Genomic DNA, 15121 nt, shown 5'->3' on the forward strand with positions numbered 1-15121 from the left:
GCCTGGTGAGATTCGAACTTACAGTAATTGCAGACAGCTGGTGTTAATCACAATGCTATCAGTCTGCTGAGCCACTAGGCCCGGTGATATAAAATATAAAAAAGATGTTGAGACTCTAGAAGAGCAACAAAGATGATTAGGGGACTGGAGGTTAAAACATATGAAGAACTGTTTCAGGAACTGGGTATGTCTATTTAATGAAGAGAAAGACTAGGGGAGACATGATAGCAGTGTTCCAATATCTCAGGAGCTGCCACAAGGAAGAGGGAGTCAAGCTATTCTCCAAAGCACCTGAGGGCAGGACAACAAGCAATGGGTGCAAACTAATCAAGGAGAGAAGCAACTTAGAACTAAGGAGAAATTTCCTGACAGTTAGAACAATTAATCAGTGGAACAACTTGCCTCCAGAAGTTGTGAATGCTCCAACACTGGAAGTTTTTAAGATGTTGGATAACCATTTGTCTGAAGTGGTGTAGGGTTTCCTACCTAAGCAGGGGGTTGGACTAGAAGACCTCCAAGGTCCCTTCCAACTCTGTTATTCTATTCTATTCTATTCTATTCTATTCTATTCTATTCTATTCTATTCTATTCTATTCTATTCTATTCTATTCTATTCTGACATTTTTCTGGGCAACCTCCCACAATCCGGAGGGAGATTGGTGGCGGTCTGATTACTGCCACCATCATTTTATTTAAAGAGAAATTTCTTTTGGCATCTTTATCTCATAGGAGGCTAATGGGTCTGTCTTATCCTTGGGTAGGTGACAGAGAGGACACGATGAGTGGTGAACTAAGTTCCATTTTCAAAATGAGACTACAGATTTCAAAGGAGATTTAAGTGCTGTATTGTGTCGATGAAGATTTGGCAAGCCCATTGAGAATAGAAGACAAAAAAGAAAAAAGGAAATGTCATTTTTTTAGCTTATCTCCTCTGGCTTAAACATACATACTGACACAAGCACAATTCAAATAGAACAAATTAGTACTAATGATACAAAAAAGACAAAAAGAGGTGTGGCTGTCTGTTCTTGATCTTCATCTATCTCCGCATCTCTAGAGATGGCCATTTTCTTCTTGCTTCCCTGATTTTCTGCTCGAGATTAAGGTGAATTTCTTACCTAATAGGAGATTTCTTACCTGGAGAGATGCTATTTAACGAAGATGGGAAGCGAATAGAAATGATATTTTTCCTGCTTTAGGAAAGTTTTCCTCCATAAACGTTTTGGGAAGAAAAGGCTCACATATGAACAAATACGGACCCTGATTTCTTATTACACTAGGAAATCTGAATCTGTTAATCAACTTCTCTGTTAACCAATAGAGGGATAGAATCAAGATCATGTGAAGTGTTAATACCACTTTATAATGCCTTGGTAAGGCCACACTTAGAATACTGCATTCAGTTTTGGTCGCCAAGATGTAAAAAAGATATGAAGACTCTAGAAAGAGTGCAGAGAAAAGCAACAAAGATGATTAGGGGACTGGAGGCTAAAACATATGAAGAACGGTTGCAGGAACTGGGTATGTCTAGTTTAATGAAAAGAAGGACTAGGGGAGACATGATGTTCCAATATCTCAGGGGCTGCCACAAGGAAGAGGGAGTCAAGCTATTCTCCAAAGCACCTGAAGGCAGGACAAGAAACAATGGGTGGAAACTAATCAAGGAGAGAAGCAACTTAGAACTAAGGAGAAATTTCCTGACAGTTAGAACAATTAATCAGTGGAACAACTTGCCTCCAGAAGTTGTGAATACTCCAACACTGGAAGTTTTTAAGAAGATGTTGGATAACCATTTGTCTGTGGTGGTGTAGGGTTTCCTGCCTAAGCAGGGGGTTGGACTAGAAGACCTCCAAGGCCCCTTCCAACTCTGTTATTCTATTCTATTCTAATCCTGGCATATGAGAGGGAGATAATCAGGAGTCCTAGTTTGGATATCAGTCTATTTTTTCCACCTAATAAATTTCTGATTACTTTAAACTGTTATTGACTGCAGCAATTGAAAAACAGTTAAGTAGCATACACTAGTAAGATGATCATTTTTCAATAAACACTTTGGGTGAGTGTGTTACAAACTGGATAATAACTGTTCAAGAAGAAATCTATTTGAAATTAGAGAACAAGAAGATAAACAATATTATAAGATATGGGATTTATTTTATCAATGGTTAGATAAAAAATATGGAAATGAAATATGATAGAGATTTTTATAATACAAGAATTGTAGAACTATATAAAATATAACATGAAGATGTATTATTATTGGATCGATTCAGGATGATGAAATGAATGTTATAATATAAATTAACTCAAATCTTAGAATATTTTGTACAAAATGAGGGAAGAATAGCTATAGTCAAATAAAGAATCAATGAGGACTATAATACATAGATATATATTAGATCGATAATACGAGAATTTAGGCAAATTTTAAGTTATGAATATGGTGAAGACGCACAAAAGATTTGTAACCAACCGACACACCGTGTGTAATTGAAGATGGTTTTGTCTTTTTATGTATGTTTGTTTAAAAATAAAAATAAATTTTTCCCCCCAAAAAAGAAGAAGAAATCTGTTTTTCATTTGATAATGGAATTAATTCTCTGGGGGCGGGATATAAAAGTTTGAGGACTGTATACAGGTAATCTTCAACTTGCAACAGTTTGTTTAGTGACTGTTTGAAGTTACAACGGCACTGAAAAAAGTGACCTATAACCAGTTTTCATACTTATGACCGTTGCGGGCATCCCTATGTTCACATGATCAAAATTCAGCCACTTGGCAACTGACTCATATTTATGACAGTTGCAATATCCTGAAATAATGTGATCACTTTTTGCAACCTTCTGAGAAGCAAAGTCAATGGGGAAGCTAGATTCACTTAACAACCATGCTACTAACTTAACAACTGCAGTGATTTCACTTAATAACTGTGGCAAAAAAAAAGATTGTAAAATGGAGCAATATACTGTATGACTTGGGATGTAGATTGCTCCTCCCCTGACCTAAAACTGTTGGACAATAATTTGCTCCATAGTGTTAAAGGTTGTACTCATTTGTGGATTTTAGATTGCACTTATCTGAAAATGCTAAGGTAATATGTAAAGATGGTTTTTATTGATAATGGTTTGGGTTTTTTTTGCAGCTTCGCAAAGCAATAATTGATCATATCTCGGACTCCTTCATGGACACAACTGTGCCACTTCTAGTGCTCACTGAAGCTGCTAAAAGTGGGCATGAAAAAGAAATCAAAGAATACGCTGCAATATTTACAGAGCATACACAAAGACTTATTGAGGTGAGGCTTGTAGAAATACTCTATATTATGCAGCATGCAATGAATTAGGGTTTATACATGTAATATATTTGTTTTTTCTTAGCAGGATTTATTGGTTTCTGTGTTTTGGTATTGACTGATTTCACTTCACCCAGAAGTTGTTATAGTTCTTGTTTTAGCATTCTGCTACTTTTGTTGTTTTGTCTCATTTGAACCATATACTGTAGTTCAGTTGTCATTATGAGTTATTTACTACCTAAAGGCTATCAAATTACTGTAGCTGATTCCTAAATCCTTTTCCTCAAGGGGAATGGCCAGAATTAGACAGATTCCAAAAATTCAGCATTCATATTGTTTCTTGATGTAATCCTGATATCTATCTATATAGAAAGGCCCTATACGGAAAGTAGGACTCCCATGCAGTGATGAAATGCTCCAAAGTCTTCTACTGGTTCGCTGCGCGTGCTTGTGTGGTGCGTGCCAAATGCACGCTTCATGCACATGCGCACCGCAGGCTCTACTATGAAGTGCTGAAAAAGCAGGCTTAAGAAGCCTTTTCCAAGGTAAGTAGAACAGCGAAGGGGGGGGGGGACAGCTGTGCCACGTGATTTAGATTCGCTAGAAAGTAGGATTTTCTGCTTTCTAGTGAATATAAATCGCGGGGCACAGCTGATCGCCGGAAATACCGGTTCGTCTGAATAGGTAGTATTTTTTTTACTACCGGTTCAGGCGAACTGGTAGCTTTTATTACTACCAGTTTGGGCGAACCGGTCTGAACCAGTAGCATTTCACCCCTGCTCCCATGAAAAATCATTTTATCAAGACTTCTTAATTCAATTCAAATTAATTCCAGTTAATTTATTGCCTGATCCGCAGTGGTCTATTCCATTCAATGCTGGTCAAAAGAAAGAACTGTTGAGCTTTTCAATACACCTCACCATTTTCTTTACAATGGTGGCCAAAGCATTTCTGACCAAATGCTTTGGTACTAAAAGCACTTCTTCTGAGCAATTAAGAGACCCGATTGTTCCTTTCCCCATTCCACTCTGAACTTCAAAAACTGATTTGCATCTATAGAATTATTTATGGCTGGATGGAAAATATACCAAAGTATATAATTTCATGTGAGGCATACATCTGATTTTGCTTAGAGAATGCAGGTGTCAAATTACATTGGAAAGAACATTGCAATGCTATTTTACTTTAATATTAATTATTGTATATAGTTTTTCTGTTGTTCGCATAATCAGTATAGAATACTTGTTTGAGGAGTTGAAGAGTATGATGATATTTTTATGTTCATGTGTATGTGTGCAGAAAAGTAATTCAAATAAACTTGATTTTAGTTCAAGAAAATACTTTTCTTCTGGTATTCATCAGCTCTTTATTAGCATCCATGTCTTTTTTACTGTACAAGCTGCTTTATGTTAATTATCTTTTCAATAGTACGATATCTGGATATCTGAGCGATTTTGGAATATGTAACACTGCATTAAACAGGAAAAGAAAAGGAATTATTCAGTTGACTTAAAATAAATGACATTATTATAGAGGTGATGTCTATATATATACGCGAGCTGCACTGGCTCCCGGTGGTCTTCCGGGTGCGCTTCAAGGTTTTGGTTACCACCTTTAAAGCGCTCCATGGCTTGGGACCTGGTTACTTACGGGACTGCCTACTACCATCAACAGCCTCCCACCGACCAGTACGCTCCCACAGAGAGGGGCTCCTCCAGGTGCCGTCGGCCAAACGATGTCGGCTGTCGGCCCCTAGGGGGAGAGCCTTCTCTGTGGGGGCACCGACGATCTGGAATGAGCTCCCCCCAGAGATACGGAGGATTCCGGATCTGCGCACCTTCCGCCGCGAGTTGAAGACGCTTTTATTTCATCAAGCTGGCCTCGCCTAAATCTTCTCCCTTTTAAGTGTAAATTCTAAATTTTTAATGGATTTTAAAATATGGGTATTTTAAATTATGGGTATTAATTCAGCCAAATTTATTTAATTCATTTTATTCAATTTTAAATTTTGTATATCTATGTGTTTTATTTCATGGCTGTGCACCGCCCTGAGTCCTTCGGGAGTAGGGCGGTATAGAAATTCAATAATAAATAAAATAAATAAATAAAAATAAATGAAGAATTCTGCTTTTGAAACATGGTTCATAATCATTAAATACTTTCTGGCTTGTGAGGAGAAAATTTACAGACAGGGTGTTCTGTAAACAGAACTTTTTTGGGGGGTTTTATTTCTCCTCAAACTGGTCCCTCAGGGACATTAGGTTAGGAATTCTTACCAATAGAAAAGAATATACGTAGTGCAATTCTTATCACTTCCTGGTAGCACTGAATTATGGTGGTTGGTCCAAACAATCAGGAGAATACTAAAATAGTTTATATCATGACATAGATAAGTATAAACAACCTATGTTCACTAGCCATGGTCATCCCTAGTTGAAAATTACCATCTCTTTATGTTGCATCACCTGCAAAGTCATGGAATCAATCATAAACCAATATATTACCCTACACTTAGAGACAAACAACCTACTCTCTAACAAACAATTTGATTTCAGGAAAAATTTGTCCTATAATCTGCAACTCCTACATTGCAAAAACATATGGACTACATAACTCGACCAAGGCAAAGCAATAGACCCAATTTACATAGACTTCTGTAAAGCCTTTGATTCAGTGGTACAGAACAAACTACTTCTAAAACTAGAATCTTATGGCATTTCCGGACCCTTGCATAAGTGGATAGCTGCATTCCTATCAAACAGACAACAAGTAGTCAAAATAGGGAGCGCCCTATCAAACCCTGAACCTGTTAACAGCGGTGTCCCCCAAGGCAATGTTTTAGGATCCATACTCTTTATACTTTACATAAATGACCTTTGCGATAATAATATAAGCGTTTTTCCAACTTTTAAGATGTGTGGACTTCAGCTCCCAAAGTCTGGGAAATTCTAGGAGTTGAACTTCATACATCTTAAAATTGCCAAATTTGAAAAACACCGACTTACTTAGATTATAGTTTAATAGGGTTATCATTCTTGGGTTGCAGTATTTGGAATGGCCACTAGAAGGTAGGAAATGGTATTTTAAAAATGTCTTTGTTGCCATCTCCTGACTGCCTAGATTTCTGCAGTCGTAATTTTGATGGTATGTGTTTTAATGATGAAATTCTCAGCAACAGTCTGGTTGAATTATATGGCTGCAGATGCCGCCAAGCTGCCACTTGAAATAGCATGAGTTATTTTTTTTAAAAAAAAAACATAGATGTGTTACCCTTGCCCACATCATTTTCAAAATGAGGCTTTTAAAGTCTGGGAAATTGTTCAAAATTGATGCACTGCTTCAGACTGTGTATTTGTTAATGTGTGTCCTGGTCTTCAGCCTAAGCTTGTTAATTTTTTCCAGAAAAAAAAAAAATCAGAGCCAACTATGGAAATGCTTTACTAAGCTGCAAGCAAAGTGATCTAATCTGAGTAAATGTGGATGAAAATAAAGTGGACCAACCAGACCTAACAAATTAAAGGTTGTGTAAGAAACTAAGATAGAGGGCAAGTACAGGATACATTTTTTGTTGCTACATAAATCTGGACTAGGGGTGGGTTCTACTTACCTTTACTACCGGTTCACAACGAGATTGCACATGCGCAGATCGCTGATGATGACATCTAGGGCGGTGGGCAGGGCCTCCCACCGGTTTTACTACTGGTCCGAACTGGGGGCAACCCACCATTGATCTGGACTGAATAGAGAAATGAGATTCATCTTATTTATATTTAGGAACTCTGCGCAACTCTATTTGTATCCTAGTATTGTGTTATGAGTAAAGAAAAAGAGATTTTTTAAATGTTTTTTTTTATTTTGTCGAGTACATATTAGAGAATATATATATGTATAAGCATGAATTGAATACATAAAATGAATACAATTAAAGGGAACATTAGGACAGGGACGGTAGGCACGCTGGTGCTCTTATGCACGCCCCTTACAGACCTCTTAGGAATGGGGTGAGGTCAACAGTAGACAGTCTTCGGTTAAAATTTGGGGGGTTTTGGGATGAGACCACAGAGTCTGGTAGTGCATTCCAGGCATTAACAACTCTGTTAATTTCATAACTCCGCATGAGAAATACAAATGAAAGGGAAAAATCATGAAAAATGAGGTTATCCAGTACTGATGGTGACCTTTGTAAACTCTCTTCCATAGAGTTCCTCAAACAGCCAAGACAGCTTATGATAAGAAGGCCTGAAACATTTGACTTTAGTGTTTTCAGTTCAAGTACAACTGTATGCATTGTACAAAAGTCTTTAATTGACTTGGAGCTCATAAACAATGAACTTTTGTCTATGTCTGAAAAGTTGGCTTTAAATTATGCACCCTAAAAATGAACTTTACTGCAAGACCACGTGAATAAAAATAGCATTAGAAGCATTATAAACTTCAACCAAGCATAAACAGCTGTATCCCATATTTTCTTTGAAAATTTTGGAGTTTGTCCTTCTTTTCTTCTTTTTGATGAAAATGCATTTACATTTTCTTTAATGGTAAGTTATAAATAGGAAACTAGCACTTTAGCAAACGTTGCCACCCATGTATCTTCTTGCACATCTGCATTTTCTGCTTTCGGTTTTAGCGCACATTTATTTGTTCATTTTATCAATTTATTTGTTCACTTAATCTTTTATTTCTGTTTTCCTGCTTCAAGTATGATTAGGAAGACACTATAACTGCTGCTACTGCAATTACTGACTTATCTGTTGCATACATTATAAAATTATAAATAATACTCATTTGCATTTATTGGACGTAGATGCTTACTGTTAGTTTTCTTGCAAAACCTAACCTTTATGCAACTTTTCCATAATGGGTAGAATACTGGCAAATGCACTGTGAATACATTTGTCACAGTGGTGAGTTTCACAAATTCTTAGTACTGGTTCGCCGCGCGTGCTCGCACGCTCTCTTGGCACACATGCATGCCTTCCGTGCATGCATCTGGCCTTCCGTGCATGCGCTTTGCTCGTGCGCGCATCTTCCACGCATGCGCCCAGCCTTGAAAACATGGCTAAATAGGGCAGCATTACTGTTGTGACCAAGGCCCAAGTAGGTATTATCAGACACAATCAGTCCTAAACAAACAGACTTTATTAGAACAGCTGAGAATTAACTCATTCTCAGAGTAGTCCAAACTAATTCAAAACAAATTCTTCATAACACAATTCTTCAGCCTTATCACCAACCTTGGTCTAATTAGGCAACCTGCCAAAGGCTTTTCTTGGCAAAAGTTCAGAAACAGAAGACGCCGACAAGAAATAAATGCAGCAAGACAAGAAACAAATCTATCAACATTGTTTTCTGACAAAGGGCCCAAGAGCCGTTGCTAGTCTTTTAAGACTTATGGGAGGGGCCAATGATCTCTTGGCCTTACTCCCGAGTCGTCCTTTTTGCTTTAGCTGCTCTTGCCTTCTGGCAGCTCTTCTCATGCGTGCACTAGGAACAGGATCCTCCTATTCCTCTGCCTCTCTGCTGTCAGCATCTGGAGCCTCCGGAGTCCACACATCACTCCCAGATGGCACTGGCCCCATCTCTGCCTCCGACGCAGAGCCCTTGTCTGGGCCTTCCCCAGCTTCCAGGACTGGCCCATGTTCTTCCTCAGCCTCATCGCTGTCCGACTCTGCTGCCAGCTCTGCAGGCTGCTGGCGGACCACAACAATTATGCTGCAGTAGCCGCTACCGGTTCCCCTGAACTGATATGAACCAGCTGAATACCACCTCTGATTTGTTCTCTTTCATGGTTAGTAAATATTATTCAGGATCTATGGGAAGAAAACAAATCCTTAATGATAAAGGCCTTGGGAACATCATAATTGGTTTTGTGCCTTTCCTTAAGCGCGTCTACTAAAAGAAAGTAGCTAATTCAGGAATTTGCCATTTGGAGACCTCTTGCCAGATAGGTAGATTAAATTGAGATAGATTAGAAGCGGGTACACTAGAGCAAGAGAGAGCAAGGGGGAAATATCCATGAAAGTTTGGGAAGGAGGATTTAGTAGAATTTGCAGACAAGCAGCTGAAAATATCGAGTCCCTGGAAACTGGTGCTTGTTCTAACAAAACTTTATACACCAGCTTTTATTGTACTTTGTGAAATCAAACTCTGTGTGCAGAGGGCACACAGAGGGCAAGGGGTTATTTTTTCACCAATAATAAAAGAATAATTCATAATGATCATTAGAAGGAGAAGAAGAGAAGCGAAGAATAGGTCAGCGATGCTGTGATACTCTGAAGGAGAAGAGGTCAGAGTTTTCCTCTTAATGCAGGTTAGTTTGCTTCCTATTTTGTTAAATCCAATTCTTAGAAGTTATACATGTGAAATGGCATCAGTGTGATCCAGGGGAAGAGGGACTGGGACCATTAAAAAAACAACAACAGATAATGGAAACAGGGGCCCGTTTTTTATTGGTTGGAAAAGTTTGGGGAATAAGGGTTCAGATCAAAGGATGCCTAAGGCACAACATGTATCACCTTCACTGGTATCCCTTTAGCTTCCTTCTACTCTGCTAAGCCATACATACATGTATGTATATACATGTATGGCTGTGAAAGTTGGACCATAAGAAAGGCTGAGCGTCAAAGAATTGAGGCTTTTGAACTCTGGTGCTGGAGAAAATTCCTGCGAGTCCCTTGGACTGCAAGACAATCAAACCGGTCAGTCGTAGAGGAGATCAACCCTGACTGCTCTTTAGAAGACCAGATCCTGAAGATGAAACTCAAATACTTTGGCACCTAATGAGAAGGATGGACTCACTGGAGAAGAGCCTAATGCTGGGAACGATTGAGGGCAAAAGAAGAAGGGGACAACAAAGAACAAGGTGGCTGGATGGAGTCACTGAAGCAGTTGGTGTGAACTTAAATGGACTCCAGAGCATGATAGAGGACAGGAAGACCTGGAGGAACGTTTTCCATTGAGTCGTGATGGGTCGGACATGACTTTGCAATTAACAACTACAACTCTGCTAGGCAAAGCTGAAAAAATATTCCAAGTGAGGAAAATGCCACTGAGGAAAGCAATTAAATCATCTGTTAGGCCAGAGGTCAGCAACTATGCCCCCTTTATGGCCTATGGACCTCACCTCCATCTGAATTGATGTCCACGGGTCATAAAGGGGCCATAGTTGCCTCCCCACCCATCCCCAACTCACACACAGTAGTCTGGGATTTTCTGGCCTATATAGGGAAGAAACTTGGCATCCATATTTTATTTTTGCAAAGAGAATGGAAAGGGTTCCTAAGCCAACCATTAAACCAGCCAACAGATACATATTCTCTTGAATGTATAAAGTTGTAACTGAATTATTCTGATTGTCCAAGTCATATGGATTTTATTTAGGAATCTCTCATTGGTGTTGAGTAATGTGTATGTATGTGATAGATGGCCTTTCTCTTAAAGATAATTGCTGCCTTCATTTTAATCAAATAAAAAGATAGCTGAGGGCTATTTCAATCCTGCTAGCGCGGGTTCAGAGAAATTCTCATGTTCCTCTAAGAATTCCACTGTTTTATTTTTAGCAATATGAATGATTTAATTTAGCTGACCAATATGTGTTATTGCTATTTTCTTATGTAGCTATAAGAAACTTTTATTTAAAAGTTTGTTGATATGGCTCACTATTTATATGTATTTCTGAGCCACTGTGTGATTAATGATATTGAGGGCATTTTCAGTAAATAAGAGTGCTTGGCTTGCCAGGGAAATTAATTAGATAGCAGTTCCATGGCATCTAATCAGTTAGGAGTACATCACTTGTAAAATACTCCCAACTAAGCAGTCACACAAAAAGATCTTTGACGTACGAATTATAAAATGTATTGATATAAAGAAAGAATCCAAATGGTTGTTGGCATAATTAAAAGAAAAATGAAAGAGGAGAGTACAGATGAATGAAAATAATTCACATCATAGAAGCAATTTTAGTTTGGATGACATCTTTCTATAAACACATTGAAAGCTAACATTACAATTTTATTTATTTATTTAGAGTTAGAAGGCTGCCTGACTCCCAAATGTTTCTGGTTAGCTTGTCTCGTTAATGGAAAGGAAAATAATTAGAAGTAATAGATCTTTCTACTGTAACTTTTCTGGGATATAATTATGTAAAAAACTGCAGCAGCAGCAATAACAACTAATAATAGAATTAATAATTTAATCTTCAATTTGATTCACAGTCTGGGACTGATAAAAACTTAACAGTTTAAGTCCTAACCAAAGACCTAAGAGCTGTTAAGGTAACATCTGAGTATTTAGGCAGTTCCAAGTAGAGTGGGTATTTTTTTTGCAAAGTCAGGATATTCAGATCTAATAAGTTCAAAATTTCCATGTATCTAGGCAGCCCTTTCAGTATTGATCCAAGGGGTCCTATTATTATTGGTACAAATATTGATTTCTTCTTCCATAATCACTCACCTTCAATTTGCAAATCACTATATTTTGCATAAGCGACCTTTGCTGCTGTTATTAACATGTTGAATTTTTACTTTCATGGTCTGCAGGGCTTGTTCTTGGGCAGCCAAAATGAAGCCTTCAGTTTCTTTCTTTAGCACCCCTGATCTCAACCATCTCCATGTTAGCTTTGTATCTACCTTTCCTTCAGTATCCTTCAGGTATTGAATATGCATAGCCTTCTTTTTCCAGTTACCATGTTTCCCTGAAAATAAGACCCTGTCTTATATTTTTTTGAAGCCTGAAATAAGCTCTTGGCCAAATTGCCATGCACTCAAAAGCCCAATTGGGCTTAGTATCAGGGGATGTCTTATTTTGGGGAAAACAAGGTACAAATTCGATGCTCAGTTGTTTTCTTTCAATATTTTGCTTTCAATCTCATTGTTGTTGAAGAGGTTTCCTTTGTCCACCTCCTTTAGCAAAAGCACTTTTGCTTTTTTAATATAATCATTTAAGCCATGTTTTTCCTCTCCCATAGTTTGTTTCACCTGTAAGAGTCCTCTGCCACTCTGAGATCTAGGCAAGTACAACCGATCAATATCACTTTTTGGGTGTGGAGCATTGTGCATTGTCATTAGTTTTCTTGTCTTTCAATCCAAGTTATCAAGTTCTAGCTGAGTCCAATCAATTATTCCAACTGAGTATTGTATTACAGGCACTTCCCAGGTGTTAATTGCCTTTATGATATTTTCTCCACTTAGCTTTGATCCATGGGTGAGTTCTAGTTACCTTTACCCCGGTTCGCAATGGAGCTGCGTGCGTGCACTCGCTTTGCTTGCATGCACGCGCTTTGCTTGCATGCACGCACGCTCTTCTGCACATGCGCAGAAGTTTCTGCGAATGCACAGAAGCATTTTGATGATGTTGGGGTCGGTGGGCGGAGCCTCCTGCGGGTTTTACTACCGGCTCTATAGAACCGGTGTGAACCAGGGACAACCCACCACTGCTTTGATCTCGAGATTTTCCAGACTCGCTTTATGTGTTTTGTTGAAGTAGCTTCCTTGACTTGGTTGTGCAATAGGTTAGAGGCTAACAAAGCTCCTAAATACTTGTACCCTTCTTCTGGTGTTACTGCTTTTGTTCATTATCAAGTTTGAATCCATCATGTTCAACAATTTTTTCTGCCTTAACAGCAATTGTTGCAGATTTGTCAATGCCAAATTGCATTTCAATGTCTCTGCTAAACTCCTCAGTGTTTTTCAGCAGTGAGCTCAATTCAACTTTTGTTTTTCCGAACAGTTTTAACTCATCCATCTAGAGCAAATAGGAAATTTTCAGCCCTTTTTTTAAAGCCAATTCATAGCTACAGTTTGTTTAGTTCAAAATGCTTGATAGTGGCACTATCGAAAGTACATCTAACAGAGGTGACAGTGACTCTCCTTGGAAGATTCCTCATTTGATTTCAACTTCACCAAGTTCTTCTCCACAGGCCATCAACTTAATTTGCCGTAGCTTCATGGAAGTCTGCACGAATTTCTGGATGTTGCTGCCAATTCCAAAAATGTCTAAGCATTTCTCAATTCAGCTGTGTGGAATAGAATCAAATCAGTGGTGGTATTCAGCTGGTTCTATCCAGTTTGGGCGAACTGGTGGGGTGACTGTGGGATGCCCCGCCCACCCACAGGGACGTCATGATGTCCCATTTTTCCACATTTTCGAGGCTCTGCGCATGCATGGAAGCCTTGTGCATGCTCATAGATGGCACATGTGCACATTTACAAACCAGTAGGGAAGGTAAGCGAATACCACCCCTGAATCAAATGCTTTCTTATAATCAATCCAGGCCATGAACAAATTTGTTTGACTTTTCTTTGAATTCTTCAAAGCCAGTTATTCAATCAGTTGATCTTTGGTTCATCTTGAATTTTTGCAGCAGCCTTTCTGTTCTGCAGGTAGCAAATCTTTGTTTTCTAGATGTCCATAAATTTGATTCGCAATAATGCCTGTAAGTAATTTGTATGCTGTTAGCCGGCAAGTGATTGGCCTGTAATTTTCAGGTTTATTTCCCTTTTCTGCATCCTTCTGAATCAAAAAGATTCTTCCAGTTTGTTAGCCATTTTTCACTTTCTGGTGTTTCTAGAACCCGATTCATCTGGTTTGCTAATCTTGCATGCAGACTTGTTAGTGATTTCAACCAGAATGCATGCAGCTCATCTAAACTGGGGGCACTCCAGTTGTTGAGCTTCTTTGCTTGTTTTTGCACCATTTTTTTTTTGATTAAGTGAACATCTTCCATTCTAGTCACTTTTACAGAACTTTCAACCTGCTTGATCCACTTTGCGTTCCCATTGTGCTTCTTGTTGTTTTCCAAAAGTTCTTCCAAAATTTCAGTGTATTTTCTTTGTTAGGATTTTCACTTGTGGCAGTACCATGTCCACTTTCGAGGGTCTAATAGAAATAATGCCGGTTCACTCAAAATTGTGAATTTTCCTGAAATTGTATTATTATTGTATTATCATATTGCTTTATTTTCTCTGCAATAGGCACAACTCTTTGTTTCAGCTCTTCAACTACAACTGCAATTTCCTTATTTTCCTTATATTGTTGTCAGGCTAATTCTATTTTTTTTTATTCTTCAGGTTTCCTTGTCTCAAATTCTTCAAATTACTTAAATCCAATCGAATTCTCTTTATTTTTAATTCCAGACAGAGTTTCCACTTTAGCTTTCCCTTCCTAATTGCTTTATTCTTTTCAGTTTTCAAGCCTAATTCTTCAGTAGTAACATAAACTACTGCATGCATTAGCTGCTTTGTTTGAGCTAATGTTTCTGATGGAATAGTCTGGGCAGCTTCATTCACATTCTTCAATAATTTAGCCAAACTTCTCTTCCTAACTGGATTCAATGTTACCAATCGAATTCTTTCCATGTTTTCCATCTGAATCTTAATTTTCTCAGCTAGTTCAGCTCTGGCTGTTGGTTCTTCAAGATCTAATCCAGCTCTTGCTTCTTCTCTGATTTCCTTCCTTTTCTTTACTACTTGTTGCTCCACTTCTAAATTACCTCTATTATCAGTTACACCTGAGCCTTGATCTTGCGCTGCTCTGCTTGCAATCTCTTGTAATTCTGCATTAGTGAAGAACTTGTGCTTCAAAATAACATGCCTCTGGTCCATAAATCTTTGTTCATTGATTTCCATATCCAGGTAATTCTCTTTCCAAATCTTGAACATGTGATTTGAAATTCCACTTTTTGTTGTCTCAGATCTAAAATAAGCTTCCATAACTGAGTAATTGTTTTCCTTTGTCCAGATTTTTTACTTCTTTTTGTGTGTCTTCCAGCCAGTTGTCAACTCCATGCCCTGGTTGCCTGGTAGAGGGAGCTGAGTCCTGTGTCATATT

The 15121-nt window shown here is 38.3% G+C and overlaps 1 protein-coding gene across 3 annotated transcripts in view; it reads left to right on the forward strand.

Moving 5' to 3' along the window:
* CTNNA3 (catenin alpha 3) overlaps positions 1-15121 on the forward strand; it is a 957874-nt gene that overhangs the window by 484073 nt on the left and 458680 nt on the right. For all 3 annotated transcript variants that reach the window (XM_034438682.3, XM_087871803.1, XM_087871802.1), the window contains one exon: positions 3143-3295. In XM_034438682.3, the coding sequence (XP_034294573.2) occupies positions 3143-3295 (153 nt within the window). The remainder of the gene's footprint in view (positions 1-3142; positions 3296-15121) is intronic.

Source organism: Pantherophis guttatus, chromosome 6, assembly GCF_059756535.1.
Source record: "Pantherophis guttatus breed Tessera chromosome 6, ASM5975653v1, whole genome shotgun sequence".
Lineage (NCBI taxonomy): Eukaryota > Metazoa > Chordata > Lepidosauria > Squamata > Colubridae > Pantherophis > Pantherophis guttatus.